Source organism: Astyanax mexicanus, chromosome 14 (genome assembly GCF_023375975.1).
Source record: "Astyanax mexicanus isolate ESR-SI-001 chromosome 14, AstMex3_surface, whole genome shotgun sequence".
Taxonomy (NCBI): Eukaryota; Metazoa; Chordata; class Actinopteri; order Characiformes; family Acestrorhamphidae; genus Astyanax; species Astyanax mexicanus.
Window position 1 is genome coordinate 33,320,940 of NC_064421.1, and position 24,535 is coordinate 33,345,474.

The 24,535-nt window shown below is 38.9% G+C and overlaps 1 protein-coding gene across 19 annotated transcripts in view; it reads left to right on the forward strand.

Annotated features, from left to right (window-relative positions):
- The window catches only part of birc6 (baculoviral IAP repeat containing 6), a 231,106-nt gene that overhangs the window by 192,405 nt on the left and 14,166 nt on the right, over positions 1 to 24,535 (forward strand). For all 19 annotated transcript variants that reach the window (XM_022672703.2, XM_022672707.2, XM_022672695.2 and 16 more), the window contains exons 72-73: positions 1,211 to 1,288; positions 4,437 to 4,625. In XM_022672703.2, the coding sequence (XP_022528424.2) occupies positions 1,211 to 1,288; positions 4,437 to 4,625 (267 nt within the window). The remainder of the gene's footprint in view (positions 1 to 1,210; positions 1,289 to 4,436; positions 4,626 to 24,535) is intronic.

Here is a 24,535-nt window from a genome sequence, read left to right on the forward strand (position 1 = left end):
CAGGGCTCTCCGGATTCTACCAATGAAGTTCTACAGAGGGATGTAGATGCATGCAGAAGTATCAACACACTCTGCTGCTTAGGGCGCACACACAGGCTAATACTGTAGGCAACTCATTGACTAAACACAGAAGTGGAGCCAACACTCTTACACTTATAATATATACATTTTTGACCTATTTTTTAGCCAATATTCATGAATCACTGAATTACCAAATTTGCTATTTACTATTTTGTAGCTCTTAGTCCTTTTTTGGGGTTGTTTTATTCATTTTCTTACTAACAGTGAATGCTATTTAGATAGATACCTTTTAACTTCCCTGCTAATACATTTATATTTATTAATAAATCAATCAATCGATCAATCTTTATTTTCACTCGAAAATACATTGAAGGTAACTCTTATTTTCAGTGCAGCCGAGCATTTACAACTTAAAAGGATTAAAAAAAAAAAAGAAGAAAAAATTAAAACTAAAATCAAGTATTTATAAACAATTCATTAAAAATCTATGGTAAAGGGACTAGAAAAAGTAAACATTTTAGATTTAATTAAGAAGAAATTAAATAAATTCAGAATAAAAGGAAAACTGGATAGGCTACAATTTTAATAATTTAATAATAAATAAATAAATCATTTGAATAGTAAAAAACAAGGCACAAAAAAGTGTTTAAGAGCAGGTTAGTATAGTTTATGAGTGAGGAGTATGAAAGTGCAACACAGCTCTGTTTTCAGCCTATATAAACATTGTTTAAAAGCTGACGTTTAAAAGCTGACGTTTAAAAGCTAAAGTTTAGAAGCTGACGTTTAAAAGCTAACATTTAGTTTTGATGGCAGGCTCTTCTGGCTGGCCCGTGTCCGTGGATCTAAAGGCCTTTAGCATACTGCCTCTTCCTCTTCCTCACTCTGTAGCAATTTATCATATAATAAAAATAATTCTATAACGGTAAAAAATGTTTTATAGTTAGAGCCCTGGCTGGTTGCTAGTTCAATCCCTGTGACCAGCAGGAAGGGGAGGGAAGTAATAGTGTGTGATGTATTAGGAAGGCTTCTTCCGTGCTGCTAATTAGTACAGCATAAGCTTTCATTTCATATTTACTGCACTATAATCAATATTAATAATAAAATGGCTCTTTTTCACAGATGTTTCCATATCATGTGGGTAAAAAGGGGGCTGTCACTTACTCACTCTTCTGATCTCTGTGCTTCTCAGGTGTGTTTAAGTATTCTGAACACATGGCACGGACGCCCGGAGGAGAAGTGGAATCCACAGACCTCCAGCTTTTTACAGGTGGGTTTCTCTGTTCTATGTGTCTCATCTTAGCTCATCCCATGTCATTGTGGCTGAATGTATTGTAGCTGTTGTTCATGTACCCTGTTATTGTTACGATAAATGTAGTGGTGTCAATCGATTAAAAAGTTTAATTAGTTTAATCATAACGATATTCTGTGATTAAATGTGCTTAATATCGCTTGTTCTTCTTAAGACGCAAGTGTCCAAACTTTTGACTGGTACTTTATATATAAAATATTAACTGAACACCGACCAAGCATTTAAAAACCACAGCAGTGCTGGTCATGAATTTAGTTTAGAATTAGAAATTTAGAAATTCACGAAAAGCTGCTATCCTAATAATAAAGCTACCTCAGGAGTGCTACTCAAGAAACATGAGTGAAATTTACGCAGAAAAAGGCAGTCACTCAGCTAACATAACTATTCTAGCCCTGTACAGCTTGTGTACGCTGATAAAATGTGTTTAAATGTGATGCTGAACTCTGTATTTAATTTAATTTGTGCAAGTAAAGCATTAAAATCAACTTAAAAATGCTGTTTGGTGGCTCCGTGTTGGCTCATTTCCACAATCCCTGCAATGTGCAGCGCTATTACATTTTTTTTTTTTTTTTTTTTTTTTTGCAATTGCTGTTTTGCCAAATTTTACTTGCCCAATATTCAGTGTCTGAATCAGTTTCTTTAATTTTGCTGTTTATATGTATATGTTTGAGTAAAATGAACATTGTTGTTTTATTCTATAAACTACGGACAACATTTCTTCCAAATTACAAATAAAATATTGTCATTTAGAGCATTTATTTGCGAAAAGTGAGAAATGGCTGAAATAACAAAAAAGATGCAGAGCTTTCAGACCTTAAATAATGCAAAAAAAAAAACAAGTTCAGAAATCAATATTTAGTGGAATAACCATGGTTATTAATCAGTTTTCATGCATCCTGGCATGTTCTCCTCCACCAGTCTTACACACTGCTTTTGGATAACTTTATGCCACTCCTGGTGCAAAAATTCAAGCAGTTCAGCTTGGTTTGATGGCTTGTTGTGATCATCCATTTTCCTCTTGATTATATCCCGGAGGTTATTGTTGGATATTGTGATGTTACTTTCTCAATTAAATAATATTTTTTTCAATAAATCAAATGCCTAGCATTAACACACAGCTCATACACACTCGGTACTGTGCAGAGCCCTACACACACTCAGCACCCAATGATCACCCCCCCAATACCCTCCCATCCCCTTCTCTCTCTTTGCAGTATTGATTTGTATACATGTGTTCTACTATCCTCCTGCCACTCCCCGTGGGCTTTGTCCTGTACTTCTGCCAGCAGTTCATAGAGATGTCTTCATTGATTACTGCTCCAGTTAGTGTCCAGCCAGCCTAATCGATACATGGAAATCTGCCACTGGACGGGACAGGACATGGCCATAAGGTCATAGAAGCAGAGGAACTGATCTCCAATTCAAACAATGCCATCGTTTAGCGCTGCGCTTGTGTGTTCAGCAGCCGCCGGGCTTATCCTGCTCCGCGGGGGAGTTTCGACTGTGCAAACTTTGGGTGGACTTACAGTCTTTGTTCATTGAATTTGGTTTGGAAGCGTCACTGGAATCCCCAATACGTTTTAAAGCCAGTGTTTTTTTTTCTTCTGTTGTTGTAAGTAATCAATTTATCTCAGGAATTGAATTAACCTTGACGGAGCCCAACCAAAACCAGTGAATTTATGAGAGAAGGGACTCCAGATTGACTTGCATGGCTGTTTTCCGGGGTACATTAAGATAGTTGGTGGATGACAGGAAACAGAATGTTCCACGTTTATTAATTGAGTAGATTTTTTTTTCCTCTCTACAATCGACACTCATCATTAAAATCAAGACACACTTATGTTTAACAGAACCAAACTGACAAGTACAGGCCAGTCTGGACCTACAGTATTGCTAATAATGACGTTTGTAATTGCTACATGCGGCCTTATATATAGCTCTGGACAAAAAAAATCGAAACCAGTTTGTCCGATTTTGCAATTTATAGGTATATATTTGAGTAAAATGAAGAAATGCGAAGAAATCAAGTTCATATTCAAAAGTCGGTATTTGGTGGAATAACCCTGGTATTTAATCACAGTTTTCATCAACATCTTGGCATGTTCTCCTCCACCAGTCTTACACACTGCTTTTGGATAAATTTATGCCACTTCTGGTGCAAAAAATCAAGCAGTTAAAAAAAAATTAAGTGGTCTTTTATTTTTATTTTTTTCCCCATAGCTGTGTGTATAATTGCCATTGGTTTTGCAACGTTCTGTTAATAACTAAATTACTTTTCAATGTTACTTTTAATTAGGTTCCACATGTGAAACTCATAGATGTCTCAGACAATAAAAATATTATATAAGACCAATTGGTGCTTTTGGCAGTGTGTCCTGCTGGAAAATGAAATCCGCATCTCCATAAAAGTTGTCAGCAGAGGGAAGCATGAAGTGCTGTAAGATTTTGTGGGAAAACACTGCACTGACTTTGTACTTGATAATAAAACACAGTGGATCAACAGCAGCAGATGACATGTCTCTTCAAACCATCACTGACCATCAGTAAATTTAGCATTTTATTTGTAAATCATGGGACTAGATTTTGGAGGAATCTGTTTGAGGTGTGAATCATGAGACATGTCATCTGCTGGTGTTGATCCAGTGTGTTTTATATCAAGTCTAAAGTCAGTTCAGTGGTTTCAGACAATTCTGAAAGAGGATAAGATACTCCTTGAACCGTATCTGTGTTAATGTGCTTTGTGACTACATTTGTTGTAAAAAGCACTATATAAATAAAATTGAATTGAATTGAATTGAATTACCTTTAGCAAGGCAAACTGAAGGGGCGAGTCGCAGGGAGTTTAATGAACTTATGTTTCAATAAAAGTATTGAAACTATTGAAATGGAACGATATATCGCAATATCCATATATTGTCCCACCCCTAACAGGCTCCAAGATACAGGATAATACATATATCTGTGTAGTTGGAAAGCTTGAGCTGGTGAATAAAGTGTTACGGTTTGCTGGTTCCTTTTCCATGGTAAACACAGGTATTCTCTTTGTCTGTTTTGTAATACACTGACATTTACATAATCTGTCTTATGTGTATGTGTGTGTGTGTAGGTGCTGGTGTCGGTGCAGTCGCTGATCCTGGTGGCCGAGCCGTACTTTAATGAGCCGGGTTACGAGCGTTCACGCGGCACGCCCAGTGGCACCCAGAGCTCCAGGGAGTACGACGGAAACATCCGGCAAGCAACGGTCAAATGGGCCATGCTGGAGCAGATCCGCAACCCCTCTCCATGCTTTAAAGAGGTACACACACACACACATGCATACGTACACACACACAACAGCAGCAGCTAACAAATGCATACTAACTAAATGTGGTCAGTCAGCCAGTAAGTGCTTGGTGTTTGTGGGTTGCTGCTTTAGATTCCTTCTGGACCATTCATTTACAGATGGACCAGTTCTGTCTCTGTCCTGTTTGTTTTTTCTGAGATCAGAATTAAACCGTATTTCTTTGGACTATAAGGCACACGTAAAATCCTTTAATTTTGCCAAAAAATCAGGTTTTAAGGAGCAGTAGTACAGCGTTATACTAAGGCTGGGTGCAGCAGCATTAGCTGCTAAGAGAAACGCTAGCTTTTTCGTCGTATAGAAGCAAATATATTGGACTGTCTGCATGTTTGCCTTGTTTAAACAAGCTATGTTGGACAAAATGCTAGCTAGAAACCCTGGGTTACTGGAACACTCAGGCTTCCTTAGTCTAGCACTATCAGGCTGGACAGCATTTACGTCCAGCTAGCGATGCTGCTCCCAGCCTTAATGCTGGAGAAACTGCACTGAAAACTCACCCTTAAGCCCTATCCAGACGGGATTAGTTTCTCGGGGGGACATCTGTGAAAAATATTTCACACTTCTACTCAGTGATAAAACTCATTCGGACTTCAATTGAAAAAACAGGAGGAGCATTGAGGTTTTTTTTTTTTTTTTTTTTTTTTTTTTTTTTTTTTTTTTTTTGCTTTCTCGGTCACATGACATCGCGATCAGTAGCTCCTCCATTTCCACTCACTGTTGTGTTTACATGGGTCTTTCTGGAAACGCGCGCCCAAAATGTATTTACGGTGCATAGCAGTGGACAAATAGTTTTTTAATTAATAACAAAGTGATGAAACTCAGAAATGTGAATCCGGATGGGACTAAAATTACCAAAGGACCACAGAGTTCAGCTAAAAACAGCAGGTAATTTAGCCTGTAATTTTCTCAGAGGTCGTTTGATAGGGCTTTAGAAAAAATATTAGAAATCTGAGCTTACTTTAAGTTAACTGAAGCGTTCTGTTCGCCCAAATAAGCCGTTTTCAGGAGAGAAATCTATGTGGATTTTTTAAAATATTTTTATTCCTATTTTTCCCATTTTCTCCCCAATTTACACGGCCAATTACCCAACCCACTCATTAGGACTCCCCCTATCACTAGTGATGCCCGAACACACCAGGAGGGTGAAAACTAACACATGCTTCCTCCAATACATGTGAAGCCAGCCACCTCTTCTTTTTGAGCCAAGCAGCCAGAACGCTCGGAGGAAAGCGAAGCGGCTCGGTTCCGATACATCAGCTCACAGACGCCCTGTGCTGCAGATATCACCCTAGGAGTGATGTTGGGAGAGAGCGCCATGTACCAACCCAGAGGGAGCAGGGTCAATTGTGCTTCCTCTGAGCGCCGGCAGCTTGATGGCAAAGTTGCATGAGTGGGGGTTCAAACCTGCGACATCCTGCTCATAGTGGCAGCGCTTTAGACCGCTGGACCACTCGATGCACACTCGAACTACAGTTTTGTTTATTTAGGCTTTTCCCCATTTGAAGGGAAACCTGACGGCACCCTTGCTTACTTCGATGTAGACATCCTTACTAGTGTCACTTAATGCGCCTGATAATCTGGTGTGCCTTATGTATGGCATTCATTGATAGTGCCTTATAATCCATTGCATCTTATAGTTCGAAGAATAATTATATATATATATATATATATATATATATATATATATATATATATATATATATATATATATATATAATGTGTCTTAGTTTCTGCCGTTCCTCCTTCCTCTCCATTCTTTCTCCTATTTATTCCTCATGTCCTTGACACAACCCACACTATCAGATAACCATCCCTCACCTCTAGAAAGAAAGAGTGCTTCCAGAGAGAGGAAAAAATAGTGAACTGTAGTGAGACGAGGTAGGAGAGCAGGGGAAATCGAGATCAGCATGTTAGTGAGTGAGTAGGTGCCATATTGAGTTATTGGCCAACGAGATATGAATCAAGTGTTCACAGCTTGGGGTTCTTAAGGCTCTGTGGGATTCTGAGTGTTTGTGTGCGTGTATGTGTACGTGTGTATGAATTTTTAATTGACAAGTGTTTTATGGCACTGCAATGATTAGTCAGTATCGATTTTCCTTGGAGAAAGAGAAATCCATACTTTTCCCAGCGTATGATACAGATATTGGAGCCTTTAGTAACTGCTGATAATTCAGGATTTTCTGTGATACTGACTACCTTTTCTTTTTGCTGGAATTGGCTTGGATGCAGTACTTTATAGAAATTGTTGGAGAAGATATAGCTTTTATTTGGTTAAACAGTAAAAGAAGAAAGGAAATCAAAGTCAAATGTTTAAATGATAAAGTAACAAAGAGCAGAGCTTTTTAATGTTGGTTAATTATTTAATCTAATAGTTTATTGATTTAAAAAAATGATTTATACCTGCAGCAGAAGATAACTCTACTCAGAAGTAGAGAAGTTAGCAGAAGTTTAGGTGGAGATACCACTTCACTTTAACGGTGAGAACGCAGCTGTGTCTGCAACCTGAAACATACATTATTCAATTAATTGACTAAAAGTTAGTTGATTTATTGGGAACAGAAATGATATTATGGTGCAGAAGAAGGCACTAGTCTTAATAGAAGTTTATTGTTTAAAAACAATGAGAATGGCTGTTATTCGTTTCTACAGCCAAAAATCCATCTAGATCATTTAGTTTGTTTAATTAGTTAATCGAAAGTAATTGATAATAGAATTACAGTTTGTTGCAGCAGTCATTAGAACAACCCTTGTATATAAAAAAATATATAAAAAAGTATGCATTTAAATATATAAGTTAAAAGTATACTTAACATGGAGAAGTACATATGTTTCACAGTAACTTTATTAAAATTAATATGCACCTAAATACGTACTAAATGTAAGTTTTTGGAACAACTTATGGCACCTTAAGTATATTTAAATTGTAATTAAGTTATATTTAAATACAACATAAAGCATTAGGTTGTGCTTTTGCAAACTTAAGTAGAGTTACGTATGTGTTTTTAAACAACCTTTTTAAAACACTTGAGTTATATTGTAAAAAAAAAAAAAAAAAAAAAAATCTTAAACTGCACTTTAGGCCGTATTTAATGCCACTACATATATTTTCTATCAAAACCACATTTAATTTAAAGCATGTTGCTTACAGTACATTTTATGGAAATACAGAGATACAGAAAAGTATACCTCATGTGTAGTTTTATAAAGTATATTAAATTGAAAATATACTTTTAGTATTCTTTATCTAATTTGAACATGCTTTTAATGATCTTAGGTATACTTCCTTTTTACAAGGCAAGCCACATTTTAGCAAAATTACACATTCTGACAAAACCAGATGAATAGCCAGTTTTATTTGGTTATATTGGTCAATTAATGGATTAATCGACTCACAGTTAGTAGATTAATATAGAAAATGAATGAGCATTTGTTACAACTAGAGATACAACTAGTCCTATCTTTTTTACAAGAAAACTTCGATGGAAGTGAGAAACAGTCTTGTCTGCAACTAGAAAAGCAGTGAGGAATTTGTAGGTAGATTAATGGATTAATCTGGCTCTACAAGCCATACTAGTACTAGGTGCAGCCCTTGTTCTTTGCTCTATTTTGCTTACATACTGTATTATTTCTGTATGTTTGTTTTAAAGAAATACGAACGATTTAAACCATGTAAAAAACGTTCTTATAGATGCTTGTCTGGTTTATTGTGTCTGGCACCCTTTCTGAGGAGAAATTAGCAGTTTGTGGAGCACACAGGTGGTGTTAATACAGTTACAGTGGTGTGTGTGAGTGAGCATGCATGCACTTTATCAAAAATGTGTTTTTTATTTTTTCTCCCCAATCATCGCTCCCTAACGATCTCTCATTAGCCTTGCGAAGACATGGGCCGTGAGACTGGCCCTGAAGAGCTAAGCATTTGCCCCCGCTGTCGCTCGTTAATCACCCGCCATATCCTTCCCTGCCACCTTCCCCAGTAGGCGCTCCCCGACACGGGCGCTCTTCCTCAGTGCCATCTCCTGAGGACGTGCGGCTAATAAGGATTCCTCACTGTCTGCATCAGGGCGCACCATCAGGAGTGGATTGCGAAGCCGCCTGGCACGTCGGATCCGTGCCAACGTAGGAGGACAGTAATAAGAGTGATATATTATCTTTGTGCCATCCAGAGGGCACATTAGATCTAGTGCTCTCACCGTTGCCATGCCAACCCGAGCCTCGGTCCGGAATAGCTAAACTCCGGTGCCATCGTGGGCTGGCGAAGACAGCAGGGCTCACGGGCCTAATAAGAAGAATTAAAGGTACCGTGAGGAGTATTTTTAGCGTTCTGCTCATAACCCGAACATTACCGACTCGCTGCTGCCGCGCAAACGGGCTGTCAGAGACCGGGAGCAGAACAATCACTACCATCTGATGTCGAGAAGAGTTTTCCTTCCCTGAGAAAGTGGCGCAAAATATTGCAGATCCAGGTGTTTATTTCAGAGACGCTCAGGCTGGATCCATCATTCTCGTACATCGTTCTCGTGTACAACTGACTGAGTTACACTGACATCCAAAAGTTTTGGAATAGCAGAGTGTAAATTGATTGTGGTGTGGGACGGATTGGGAAAACCCTTAACTTGTTTAAGTTGTAAGGTGTTATCTTGTAAGTGAGTTTGAACACTGGATGGTGTGCTCATGTAAGACAACCTACCAGCAATTCATAGAATCATAGAAGAGTGGACAGTCACTGGGTGGTAATAATTGATCGGGACCAGCGGCATCTGGCTTGAACTGTCCATGCAGACAGACAATCACCTCAGAAATCATTTCTATGTTGCGCAATGCAAAGGCTTTTGTTGTAGTAAAACATGATAAGGGGGGGGCGCTGTTGGAAGGCCAGGATGTAGGACGCGTCTCCCTATCGCTCCTGAGGTAGTGGCCGAATTTATATATTTAAACGTATGCAATTGCTTTTTTCTTGTTCGGCTAGAAATCTAAAGAGTTACTGAAACAACCTAGACTCAGTTTGGGCAGTTTTTACCAATAATGGCGTCTACTCGACCCAAAACGGAATCGGCACGAGCAGGCCGCAACAAGCCAGCAGCCTCTCCTGATTCACCCCCACTAGCGGACGCGGCGGCTAAAGAGGTACCAACGGCAACACTGACGGCGGAGCTGCTACACGCTATGGTGGACACTCTTAAGTCCGATATATTCAACAAAATGGACTCTGTATCCACCAGTCTCAAGGCGGAGATGTCTTCAGTAAAGCAGGAGTTCAAAAAGTCCATTGAGAACATCCAGAATATGATCGCTACACACGGGGAGACCCTATCGGAGCTAGAACGTAGCGCTACGGATCACAGCACTCGCATTAGCGAACTTGAGGCGAGCGTTCACACTTTAAATGCTAAGGTGGCTTACCTGGATAACAAATGCGAAGACTTGGAAAGCAGAATGCGGAGAAATAATATTCGTCTCCTGGGTGTACCGGAGGGGGTGGAGGGACCAAGACCGACGGAATTTGTGGCGGAGTTGCTTCAGGAGTTGCTCGGTCTGGAGGAGAAACCATTGCTAGATCGAGCCCATCGCACTCTGCGGAGTCGGCCTCAGGATGGAGAACCTCCGCGACCGTTCGTTATTCGGGTGCACTTCTTCCATGTCCGCAATAATATCTTGAAGAAATCAGGGAATGCAGCTCCCCTTCTTTACAAAGGGCGGAAAGTTTCGATCTTTGCAGATTACACCGCGGCTGTGGCTAAGAAACGGGCCAGCTTTGGAGGCGTGAAGCGCCAGCTGCATGCGTGCCCGGGCGTGAGGTTCGGCCTTATTTATCCTGCGGTTTTGAGACTGACCATGCCGGACGGCTCCACGTACAGATTCGAGGATGCGTCTTCTGCGGCCGAATTTATTAAGAAAAGTGTGAAGTCAGCTGTTGAACCGCAAGATGCTGTGTGAATTGGGATGGGAGACTCTGTGTACGGTTTAGTCTCCAAGCTGATTTGTGGGTGAACTTTGACACACGGACTATAGAAAAACTTATTTTCCCACTTGTTATCCCAGTCTGGGTTGGTGAGTATGGCTCCTTGCCATAGTAAATAAATAAGCGTGTATAGTTCTTTTTCCATCTTTCTTAATTTGGACGCTGTTGTTTGCCAATTTTTGTGTGGAGGTACTGGATTCAGGTTAAACACCCACCCCCTTTTTATGGCAGTGACAACTCAATTGGTTGGGTTTTATTATTGGCTTTATCCTGCTTTGTAAGGAGACACTTTCCATATGTGGCCTTTATTGTCATGATTTATTATTTCTATTGCCAAGGTGTGGGTGCTTATACAATTGCAGTGTCCTTAGTTAACCCATGTAACAGACTTTTCTTCTTCTAGTAATGACTGTAATAGTCTTTAGATTTAACTGTGGTCAGACCTTTGCATATCTGGTTTACTCAGGATCAGTGGCCACAGCCTCAGGTAGCATAAAGCAAGAACTGTCATGTCTTGCTTCAGTATTTTTCTTCATATTGGGTTTGTTTGGTGTCTCAATTGGGGGGACACCTGGCTAGGGGTGGGTTTGGGGAAAGGGGGTTCTGTTTTCTTATTTGTTCTCAAGTTTAGTGTGTTTTTTGATGCTGGTTATAGTTTTTTAATTTGTGTGGGTCAACGCCATCTATGTGATACATTTCTACTGTGCCTTGTTCCTTATATATTACTAATTTCTTAACACATGGCTCAGCCTAGAGTAGCACACCCAGTCAGAGGTAATGGGTTCAACTTTCTCACATGGAATTGCAGGGGGATTAACAACCCAGTTAAACGTAACAAAGTGCTTCACCACCTTCACCAATTGAATGCCCATGTTGCTTTCCTCCAAGAGACACATCTCAAGCTGTCACAACATCTATGTTTAAGAGCTAAATGGGTAGGGCAGGTTTTTCATTCCTCATTTAACAGCAAGGCCAGAGGGGTGGCTATCTTGCTTCATAAATCAGTACCTTTTACATGTTCTGATATGATTGCTGACCCCAACGGAAGATTTGTGATTGTTAGTGGAAAATTGTCAACTATAAAGGTTTTACTTGTTAATATTTACGCACCAAATTGGGATAACGGGGATTTTTTCAAGTCAGTTTTTTCCAAGTTACCAGATCTGACTTCTCACAGGTTAATACTAGGCGGAGATTTTAATTGTTGGCTGGATCCACTCTTAGATCGATCCTCTTCTAAGCTCACCTCTACTTCATCTTCAGCTAAGGTTATCCAAACCTTCATGACTGAATTTGCTATCTCTGATCCCTGGAGAAGAGCTCATCCATCTGGGAAGGCATATTCTTTTTTTTCATCAGTCCACCACACATATACGCGTATAGATTATTTTTTAGTAGATGACCGACTACTCCACTCAATATATTCATGCTCATACAACCCGATTGTTATATCAGATCATGCTCCAGTTACTATGGAAGTGGCCTTTTATAAAATTGAAAAGCCTCGATTTACATGGCGATTAAATACACAGTTGCTCAGTAAGGAAAGTTTTGTTGCCTTTGTTTCAGATCAAATTGACTTCTTCTTAAGTGTCAATAGGACTCCAAACATTTCTGCTTCTACCCTCTGGGAAAGTTTAAAAGCATATATAAGAGGTGAAATTATTTCATATAATGCATACATTAATAAACTCAAAAAGGCTAGATTATCTGAGTTAACACAGTGTATATCCCAATTAGATGAAATATACGCTTGCACACCCTCTCCAGAAATGTATAAACAGCGCCTCATTTTACAAGCAGAATTCGATACGATACTGACAGACCAAATTACTGAATTATTGGTTCAATCGAGAAGCTCATACTATGAACAAGGAGAAAAAACTGGGAAATTATTAGCCCATAAATTGCGCCAACGGACGGTGTTGCAACAGATCATTAAAATTCGCACACAGTCTGGGACGACAACAAACCCTAAAGAGATCAATAATCAATTTAAAAGGTTTTACCAGTCTTTATATACTTCAGAATGCAAGGTAGATGAATCAGAGATGGATGATTTTTTCCACTCTCTTGATGTGCCATTGGTTAATCAAGATATGGCTGAAATATTAGAGCAACCAATCACTATGGAAGAAATATCTAAGGCCGTGAACTCCCTTCAATCCGGGAAAAGCCCAGGGCCTGATGGGTATGGGGTCGAATTTTATAAAAAAATGTTTCCTAAATTAGCCCCTATCTTACTTGAAATGTACAACGAAGCCTTTGAAAAGGGTACTCTCCCACAGACTCTTACCCAGGCAACTATATGTCTAATTCTCAAAAAAAACAAAGACCCCTTGGATTGTGCATCATACCGCCCAATTAGCTTGTTAAATGTGGACTATAAAATTTTAGCAAAAATTTTGGCATTACGTCTGGAAACAGTACTCCCCTCAATTATATCACCTGACCAAACGGGATTCATTAAAAACAGACATTCATTCTTTAATCTTCGCAGACTATTTAATATTGTGTATAATCCATCGGCTGCCAGCACTTCTGAGGCCATCCTGTCCCTAGATGCTGAGAAAGCGTTTGATCGGGTTGAGTGGGAATATTTATTTTATACTTTACACAAATTTGGCTTTGGCTCTAAATTTATTACTTGGATACAAATTTTGTATTCATCTCCTGTAGCATCTGTTCGAACCAACAGTACCCAATCAAGTTATTTTTCCTTACAGCGATCAACACGCCAGGGTTGTCCGATAAGTCCTTTATTATTTACGCTTGCTATAGAACCACTGGCCATAGCACTTCGATCCAACCCCTCCGTTAAAGGTATACTTAGATACGGATATGAACATAAACTGTCTCTGTTTGCAGATGATCTTCTTTTATTTCTGTCCAATCTCTCTGTTTCTATTCCGGTGGCTCTTTCCATCTTTAAATCCTTTGGCCATATGTCTGGATATAAATTAAACTTCAGTAAGAGTGAATTGATGCCACTTAATGTGGCGGTAAATGACCCACTTTTATGTGACCTACCCTTTAAAATAGCAAATAAGAGCTTTGTCTACCTTGGTGTGCAAGTTACCAGTAGAATTGAAGATTTATTTCAGGCCAACTTTGCTCCTCTTCTAGCTCGGGTTGCAAATGATCTGGAGCGGTGGTCCCTGCTACAGCTCTCTTTGGTGGGCAGAGTTAATTCTATTAAAATGAACATTCTCCCTAAATTCCTTTACTTTTTTCAATGCCTCCCTATTGTTCTCCCTAATAGCTTTTTTAGGAAAATTGATGGATTAGTTTTGTCCTTCATATGGGATAAAAAAACTCCTAAGATACGTAAACAACTCTTGCAGAGACCAAAATTAGATGGAGGCCTAGCTCTACCAGACTTCAGAGCCTACTACTGGGCTGCTCATCTTAGGATCATTCAATATTGGCTGCAGGCTGACCAGACATCTCCATCCCCAATTTGGTTGGAGATGGAAGCAATTTCATCAAGGCCGGCATCCTTATCTGCCCTTGCCCATTCCTCTATTACTGGTCCATACTCTTCTCTCACAAAAAATATATGTGTTAAAACAACACTTAAAATCTGGAACCAGTTCAGACGACATTTTGGTTTTCAGACAATTTCATTTTGCGCTCCAGTGGCTTCCAACCCAGCTTTCCCTCCCTCTATTGATGATAATACTTTTGGAGTATGGTCTAATTTGGGTATTAAGCAACTTAAAGATCTCTATACCGACAATATTTTTTCTTCATTTGAACAATTGTCTGTAACATATGGGCTACCTAGACATAACTTCTTTAGGTTTTTACAGATCCGAAGCTATATACGTAGCATATCTTCTCAATTTCCCTCTCTGCCTGGTGAAACACCATTCGACACTTTTTTAACCCCTCTTGCTACACTACAGGGATCTTTAGCAATCATTTATAAACAAATTGGTGCAGTACAAAATAGTCCATTAAACACAATTAAATCTTTGTGGGAAGAAGAGTTGGGGATCGAAATAACTGATGAATTATGGGAGAAAATACTTAGAAGGGTTCATACTTCCTCCATTTGTGCACGTCATGGCCTTTCTCAGTTTAAACTTATTCACAGGGCTTATTGGACCAAAGAAAGATTATCTAAAATCTATGAGAACATAAATCCTAACTGTGAACGATGTGGCCAATCTCCTGCTAATCATGTGCACATGTTTTGGAGCTGCCCGGCTCTTACAGATTTTTGGACAGAAATATTTAGTACACTAACAGTGGTAACTGATACATTGATTAATCCAGACCCTGTTATTGCATTATTTGGGGTCCCACCATCCATTCTACAGTTGACTAAATCAAACAAAGATCTGATTGCCTTCACCACTTTGTTGGCAAGAAGATTGATCTTGCTTAGATGGAAGTCCTCTGTACCCCCCTCTCATACTCTCTGGATTGAAACAGTCTTAAAGTGTGCAGGATTAGAGAAAATCAATCATACACTTAAAGGGTCTACACGAAAATTTTGGACAATTTGGGGCACCTTTTTCTCTTATGTAAAACAACTGAGTCTACCTGCAATTCCAGAATGAGAACTGTTCTTTTTATTTTTATAGAAACATGATAATAATTATAAAATAATGTTGATGACTGGATGCATGATTGGATGATGAGGTTAATGGATGCAGAAGATATTTGGCACTTGCTTGTTAAGGAATTGTTCTTAAGTTGATCCACCCCCTCCCTTTTATTTATTTTTATTTATTTTTTTATTTTTTTATTCTTTCTTTTCATTTTTCACCCTTGTTTTAGATTTGTTAACTTTTGTAATTCTTTATACTTTGGCCTATTGCTATTAATATTAGTTTATCACTAATTCTTGATGTATAGTTGTGCATTTGTACTGTGCAAGTTATGAATATATCTATGTTGTAAATGCCAGGTACTTTAAAAAACTCAATAAACAAAGCTTTAAAAAAAAAAAAAAAAAAAACATGATAAAAAGTACTTACCTTTGTTAAATAGCACACCTCCATTCTACTACAGCTTTTTTTGCCCAGCACTCTGCCGTATCAGGGCATATTTTGCCCCAATAAGTCATTTTTTACACCGCTATCCAGGCTCAAAGTAGCCCCACACCTCCTTGCTAGAATCCAGATAGCCCCGACACTTTAACACAAAGCTTTAATAACTTAAAAAGTGCACAAGAAGCTTATTAAAAAACAATGTTTACATCTTGTGCCGCTAAGCTCCATCTCTGCCATCATTGTACTGATAATGACAGACAGATGCTTTTTTTTTTAACAAAGGTAAGTATTTTTTATTATATATATTATATAATATATATAAGAAATATTATAATATCACCCAAAGTTAATTTTACATCTGCTTTAAAGCACTTCTGCTATGATCAGGAGATCGCTGGTTCGAATCCCGGTCATGTAGCTTGCCATCAGCTTCCAGAGCCCTGAGAGCACAATTTTCCTTGCTCTCTTTCTGGGTGGGTAGATGGCTCTCTTTCCCCTCATCACTCCAAAGGGTGATGTGGATCAGCAAAAAGCGTCTGTGAGCTGATGTATCAAAAGCTGCGCTTTCCTCCGAGTGTGCTGTGATGCTCCTCTGCAATTCGAAAAGAGGTGATGGCTGACTTCACGTATCAGAGGAGGCATGTGGTTGTCCTCACCTTCCTTGTTTTAGCAGGTGAATGGTTTGGAACAATCAGCCTAGTTAAATTCAGAGAAAATGCTTGGAAAAAAATACATTTAAAACATTTTAAAGCATCTGAACTATGAAGATAGTGAGACAAATAAAGCTAAGTTTCTGAGATAATACACTTTTGCTGCAGTACAGATTTATACTAACGTTACTGAATTTCAGTAGCCTAGTCTTTCATTATTTAACAGCTATATATTTTTTTAATTCTTATACAGTTAATTAACAGTTCGCTACATGTGTATTTGAAATATTGTGACTTTGTTAGTAAGTTCTTGCTTGTTATTTGTTCACATTGCCATATGTGTTACTGCGCAGTTCAGCTTGTGCTTCTCCAAAGAGAGCAGAGGCTGAGATTTTATGGAATTTATGGCTTCTGTAAGAAATGGATGAACTCCCACATCAGATTAACCCAGTCTGCCTGGATCCAGGCTACTGGAAGTACTGTATTCCCTGTTGCGTTGCCTTAAGAGAGGAATTAGTGAGTGATGTTTAGAATGGCAGGGTATTGATCGCTGAGTGGCATCTGCATTCAGGTGGCGTTCTCTCCATGTTTAGCAGCTAAACGATGGAGGGAGAGGAACCTGCCGTGACGTCAGCTGGCAGCAGGGATATGGAACATGGGTTTTATCAGACAGACACAAGCACAGCGGAATTAGAAATAGCCTGTGCCTCACTTCGCTGCACACACACACACTCACACACACACTCACACACACACACATTGTTTATTATAAAGGTTTTTAGCCCGACACACCCACACAGATACCGACACAAGGAATTGCAATAGACAGCACACCACCGAAGCTCCCCGGACCCCGTCTATCTCTCCCATGCACACATGCGCAGAGTAATAAACTGCAGGTTATTGACGTCAGAGTGGGGAAGGAAGCGGCCCATTCATTCCTGAGCTGAGAAGGACACATCTTCACACTCTCTCAAACGCACACAACACACGTATACAAATGCTAATTCAATTGTGCTGGAATCTGGGCCCTTAGATTTCATAAAACACCCATATGAAAAGCGTGCAGTAGCACGTGTTAAACAAACAGTGCAGTCAGTGTCGCACTACGTCTGCACCAATAAGATGTCAGGAATATTGCCTAGTACCCTTAACCACAACTCGTCAAATTTGACTACTAAAGAAAGTGCAGTGTCTGATGCTGTGTCCTAAATAGAATGGACACAGGTGTGGCTCCAAAAGCAAGGCGTGTTCTAGTCGGTGAGGTCACAAAGGACCCCAGGATAACTTCTAAGCAACTGAAGGCCTCTCTCTCATTGGTTAATGTTAACGTTTACAAGTCCACCATCAGAAGAACACTGAACAACAATGGTGTGCATGGCAGGTTTGCAAGAAGGAAGCCACCGTTTTTCAAAAAGAACATTGTTGCGCGCCTGCAGTTTGTAAAAAATTATGTGGACAAGCCACGAGGCTATTGGTTGTTGGAATATTTTGTGGACATATTAGACCAAAATAGATATTTTTGCTTTAAATGAAAAGCATTACGTTTGAAGTACAGCACAAGAGCTTTATCCCAGTGAAACATGGTGGAGGTAGTATCATGGTTTTGCCTGTTTTGCTGCATCTGGGCCAGGACAGGGTGCCATTTTTTAGGAAAATGTCAGATTTTCTGTCTATGAACTGAATCTCAAGAGAAGGTGGGTCATGCAGCAAGACAACGACCCAAAACACACGTGTCATTCTACCAAAGAATGGTTAAAAAAAAGAATACAATTAATGTTAGGGAATGGCCAAGTCGAAAAGTTGCGGTTATTTTCGTACGTAAGGCGGTCAGATTTTAAGGCGCTTTATGCTACACTAGTAAGGAACAGGGGTGTCGCCATGTTTTTTTTTTACTTCAAATTCACCAGGTCTCGCCACTGTTCTTTAAAAAATATATATATATTTTAAAGTCACACAAGAACTGGATGTTAATCTACACAGATTTCTCACCTGAAAGCTTTTTATTTGGGTGAGTAAAGTGCTTCCATTTATTTACAGTTAGCTTAGTTCTTTTAGACTTTCACCAAGGCATTAGCAGCTAACCGCTAGTACTAGGTTGAGTGTTCCAGTAAGCCAGGGTGATATAAGATACATAGCTTGTTTTAACACGGTAAATACGCAGACTACAGTCTGATATACTCAACTCTGAACAGCGAAAGATTTAGCGCTTAGTGTGGTTAGCGGCTAACGCTAATACTGCTCCAGTCTCGGTTTCTAAAAAACTCATTTTTTAAAGCTGTACTTCAGTACTTCAGTGGCTTTACTGCTCCTTACAACCTGACTGGTAAAATTCATACATAAAATGCACCAGATTATGAGGCGCAATGATGATTTCTTTGGAAAATCAAAGTTTTTAAGTGCACCTTTTAGTGTGAGCTATCATTGACTGTACTGTACAAACTGATAGAACTGGGTTGATGGGAAGGAAAACCTCTAGTACATCTTACCTGACCACTGACCTGTATCTGTGTGAGCGAGAGAGAGAGATATCATGTCTGTAAGAGAGAGAGAGAGAGAGATATCCTGTCTGTAAGAGAGAAAGAGAGAGAGAGAGAGAGATCCTGTCTGTTAGAGAGAGAGAGAGATATCCTGTCTGTAAGAGAGAAAGAGAGAGAGAGATATCCTGTCTGTTAGAGAGAGAGAGAGATATCCTGTCTGTAAGAGAGAAAGAGAGAGAGAGAGAGATCCTGTCTGTAAGAGAGAGAGAGAGATATCCTGTCTGTAAGAGAGAAAGAGAGAGAGAGAGAGATCCTGTCTGTAAGAGAGAGAGAGAGATATCCTGTCTGTAAGAGAGAAAGAGAGAGAGAGAGAGAGAGAGAGAGAGAGAGAGAGTTATCCTGTCTGTAAGAGAGAGAGAGAGAGAGAGGTGTAAATGAAAAGATCAGGTGGAGAAGCTGAGAGAGAGACAGGGGGAAGGATTATGACCTGGGTTTCGCTCTTCTGTCACTGTAGCCATGTTTCCACACTCCACACACATTCAGATCCCTGAGCCAGCAAGCATTGTGCCCTGGTTTCCATAGCAACACTGGCAAGGCCATCGATCACATATGCACCCCCTCTGCTACCCCCCCGCCACCCCCGAACCTCTCTGTGTACGATCGCAGCCGCCGCTCGTGTTTGTACACTGCACGCAATTATACACGTACCATCAAACCGCTTACGAATTATTATTAGAAGAAAACGAGCGTTCTGTTGTGTTCAGTGCTGTGTTGGTGATGATGGGTTAGTAAAGGTTGGGGCAACGTGAAGACGTTTCCTTTAGGAAAACTAATGAATTTCATGAATTTCACAATGTGAGAACATTTCACCAGCTTCTGCAGAACACAGATAAGTCAGATCCCCTTATAAACAGTGTAGTAGAGCTATTATAATAATAATAATAATAATAATAATAATAATAATAATAATAAAAATAATAGCACCTTTCATACAACAAAATGCAACTCAGAGTGCTGTAAACAGACAGGCGAGCAAAACACCAAACAAAATAAAGGAATCTAAAAAGTTAAAAAGTGATTTAGCAAAATTAAATATGATTCATTGGGTTACTATAAAAACCCAACAAAACAATAATAACCCAACAATAAATTACTTAAGCAGTAATACACAAGAGGGAGTGCTATAACTATAACTCCGCAGGCCGTCGATCAGCACAGCAGTGCCAATATTACATGTTATAGTGCGAACCTCGAGTATGTTATTGTTATATTATTATATTATTAAGAGAACCAGAAAAACTAATTATCCAGACAATAAAGGCTAGTAGGAAATAATTAAAATTAGATGGTGGTAGATGGTGCTCTTTCCCCTCATCACTCCTAGGGTGATGTTGATCAGCACAAAGCGTCTGTGAGCTTACGTATCGAGAACGCACTGCACTTTCCTCCGAGCTCACTGTGATGCTATTCAGCAATTGGAAAAGGGCGGTGGTTGACTTCACCTGTTTCGGAGGAGGCGTGTGATAGTCTTCACCTTCTTTGTGAAGGGGTATATACAGCTAAATTGGGACACAAATGGGAAAAATGAAAGAAAAGCATTAGTGTGGTCAGAATGTTGGATGTTCAGTCCACCCCACCTCATCCCTAACTCCCCAACTCATCCTAAAAGTACTGGATGAGGCACCATTATTCCAGGAGGTCAGCATTTTCTAAAAGAACATTTTGCCCATCCACACGAAAACCCTGACTGAGGAGTTTCTGAGCACCTTTCCCCTGCAGAGCGTTTTCAAACAACTCCGTTTTTGATCACACAAAATAACTCTGTACAGGAGGCCAGAACACAGAGAGAAAAGCGATGTGAATTCTTTAAATAAATAATAATGTTTGTGGACAGGACTGGAAACAAAAGGTTGGATTACTTCCTTGCTAAGATGTACAGATGAGGCTCTGAATTACAAATTGATTATAAATTGCAACAATCTGACATTAAATATTACATGAAATAACTCTCCAAATAATTAACCAATAATTAGTAGACCAGCTAAAATAACCAGCACTTTGCTACCGGTTACCTTAAGCTTACTATGAGATGATCAGTGCAGGCTATATAAACAAGAATCCAGACAGCGTGGTATCAGCGTCACAAAAATGCAGGCCTGAACTGCTGAAGCAATAATCTGAAACTTCCATGGAGGATCTTAATGTTAGTATAATCACATAAATGGTATTTGATTCACACTTAATTTCAGATAGTATTTATGTAAGTGATTTTGCTGGTTTTGTATATTTGTATACTATTCTAATTCTTAGATTTATTAAACTTTATTGAACATTTATTGTGGGTGTTCCAGCCTGTATGTGTCAGGTATTGTCAGGGTGTGATTGATGGATGGCTGTCTTTTGAGAAAGCATTTTGAGGGCAGGTGATGTGTCTGTGATCGGGCTGTTTGTTTGTGTGTGTGTGTGTGTGTGTGTGTGTGTGTGTGTGTGTGTGTGTGTGTGTGTGTGTGTGTGTGTTAAGAGTGCTGTGTGGAATCTACAGCAGAGAGAACATCAAAAGAGAGGGAATAAAAAAAATTCTAAGAAATATAAAAAAAAACAAAGGAGAAAGAGAGAGAGAGATGAAAATAAAGAAAAGCGGTGATTCAGCTTTGGCCCTCTGGTTTAAAGATTCAGTACCTGTGTGTGTGTGTGAGAGAGAGTGAGAGAGAGAGTGAGATCAGAGTTCAGTACTCATCCTCTCTCGCCTGTAGTCTTTATTAATATAAAGGTCAGTTAGTTTGTTAGTGGCAATTATTAAAGTGTGTGTGCTTGCTAAAGTGTGTTTTCTGCTTGCTTGCTTGTGTGTGTGCGCACACAATTTGGGCGTGCCACATTGTACGCAATAATAGGTGAGCAATATTATACCCTGAAATATTGTTCCATATCACCACCCCTAATAATCGTTTTTTTTTTTTGTTTGTTTTTTTTTTTGCCAAAAAAATCACACTGTTCTCATTTCCAATTATTTATTTACTAGAGACAATAGATTATATCTGTACAGTATCCATTCATTTTACTTTAATCCTGAATATATGGAGATATTTGGAGTGCATTATTAGTGTCATGCCATTGTGGATCATTGACTTCTGTTACAAATATGATAAAATTATTATTATTATTATATATTTTTTATATCTTAGTTAGGGTTGTGCCACATCATATCTCCAATATTTTCTCCAATAAGAAAATGTAATTTTTTATTTTGTTGCAGTAGTGTATTCTTGAAATATATATTATTTTAATTCAGTGTTGTCATATCGCCAAGAGTATCGTTATCAAAAAAAAAACACACTTGGTTCAAAAATTTGGCTCTTGCTCTGCTTCTTTTTCCTCTTAAACCTGACGTTTGATGAGATTAATATTATATATTATTATGAGATTTTATATCATAATTGTACAATATTAATTAGTTATTTATATACAGTGGTATGTAAAAGAAAGAAAATGAGCATTCTTACTTTACACATTTAAGCTAAAGTTAAAGATGAAATAAGTCTTCAAAACGCATAGCTGCTAGGCTGTTATTTTTTTGGGACAAGATTAGAGCAGTCTGGGTATTTATAAGGCATTGAAGTTTAATTGTGGTCTTTCTTTACGATGATTGTGAACAACCCCTAGCAGTCTAATTAATGCCTAAGGGTTAGACCACAGTATATAAGGCGATTTTGCTAAGGAAGAGTTTTTACATTTTAAGATGCTACAATACAGTCATCATTTTCAGGAGGAAGGTTAAAAAGAAACTTAAGAAATGAACATCCATCGTATGCTTTTTCGCTGTGGTTGTAGCTCTTGATTTCCATAGGGAATGGAGAGGTTGCAACCTCCCCAAAGTAATTATAACTCAGCCATACACCTCCCCCTGTAATTATTTGGTAATAAACATCAGCTGAAATGTTGGTTGTACTGAGAAAATAAACGCAGCTCTATATGTGGATTTATCAGTATTAATTTCACATGAGGTTTACAGATGGTAATATGATCTTAAGCAAATGGATCACAGCCATATAAATCACTAAGCTTAGAATCTATATATATATATATATATATATATATATATATATATATATATATATATATATATATATATATATTTTTTTTTTTTTTTTTTTTTTTTTTTTTATAGTGAATCTAAACTGAAAGCAGTGGTATTCCTGAGTGGGCAAAATGTTATAATAAATGATCAGTGTGCTTCTGCTACCATTCCTGTAACCCCACATATATTTATTCATTTAAAAAACAGCATGTCTGGTGGGTCCTTTTTCTATCGATAACAGCTTTTGCTTATTACCTAAGCCAAAAAGGCACTGCTGATGGTGCTGATAATAGAGCTACTGCGAACATGGAGATATCAGAACAGAACTCAGCTCGTTCACACATGAACTCATAGAAATTTAGAATTAGAACTGAAGAGATCTGGCTCAATTAATAAGCGGATTCATTCATTGTTTAAAAAAAAAAAAAAAAGAGAAAGGAAAGACAGCACCACAACACATTTTAAAAGCACTTCTCACCAAAACTTACAAACATCACTGTAAACCAAAAGCATACTAGCGGTAAATGCAGTTAAGGAGGATGCCAAGTGGGTCAAGCAGCCTAAATCACTGCCACTATGATTAGGAGATTGCTGGTTTGAATCCTTGTCATGCAGTTTGCCATCAGCTGCCAGAGTCCTAAAAGAGCACAAATGGCCCTTGCTCTCTGAGTGGTTAGATCGCTACTCAGCAATGCTTCATCTGCACCAAACGGACTCTTGCCCCCAAGGACTTGTACTGGTGTAGAGAGGTGTAAAAATATTTACTATGTTTTTTATGCTTTAAGAGTTTTTCTAAAATTTGATTTAAGCAATCGCAGTGTATCACCATGCTTACCATATATACTGGGATGTATTGAATCCTGATCCCTGTATTGTGATGCACTTTGTATCGCCAAGTTCCGGCCAACACACAGCCCTGTGTTAGTAGGATGCAGACTGCAAGCATTTAGAAAGAGGCACTAATTTTGTTTTGACTGCCTTTTGTAATGGCTCTTATTGAAGTGCAGAATGTCAGCTTTAATTTGAGAGTATTAACGTGCATGTTGAGTGAACCGTGCAGGAATTCCAGCCCTTTCTGAAACGTAGTAATTGGAGAATTGGCAGCTCAGTTGTTTCTTGGCCAGCTGTGCGCTGTTGCATCATTAGTTTATGCACAAGAGAGCTAACACAAGATTCGGGCTGTGGCATTTACATCTGGGGCCTGCTGATGCTGTCTCTCAACATGAGGACCAACGGCCTGTCGGTGCCAGCAGAGCAAGCTGCGATCAGAGGAAATCAAAATGTCCCTTAATGTGAACATGCTGCTGTACCTGATATACAGTTCTACCAGCATCATAAACGGATAGGCTGCTCAGAACACTCCACCACCATCTGGTCAGCTAAAGTTACACTATAGAGATCATTTTAGGTAGGTTTAAGCAATATGACTGAAAACTCAGGGTAGGACAATAATTCACTATATATACAGCTCTGGAAAAAAATTAGATCAAGAGGAAGATGGATGATCAAAAGCCATCAAACCAAACTTAACTGCTTGAATTTTTGCACCAGTAGTGCAGGCATACAGTTATCCAAAAGCAGTGTGTAAGACTGGTGGAGGAGAACATGCCAAGATGCATGAAAACTGTCATTAAAAAACAGGGTTTTTCCACCAAACATTGATATCTCAACTCTTACAACTTCATGAATATGAACTTA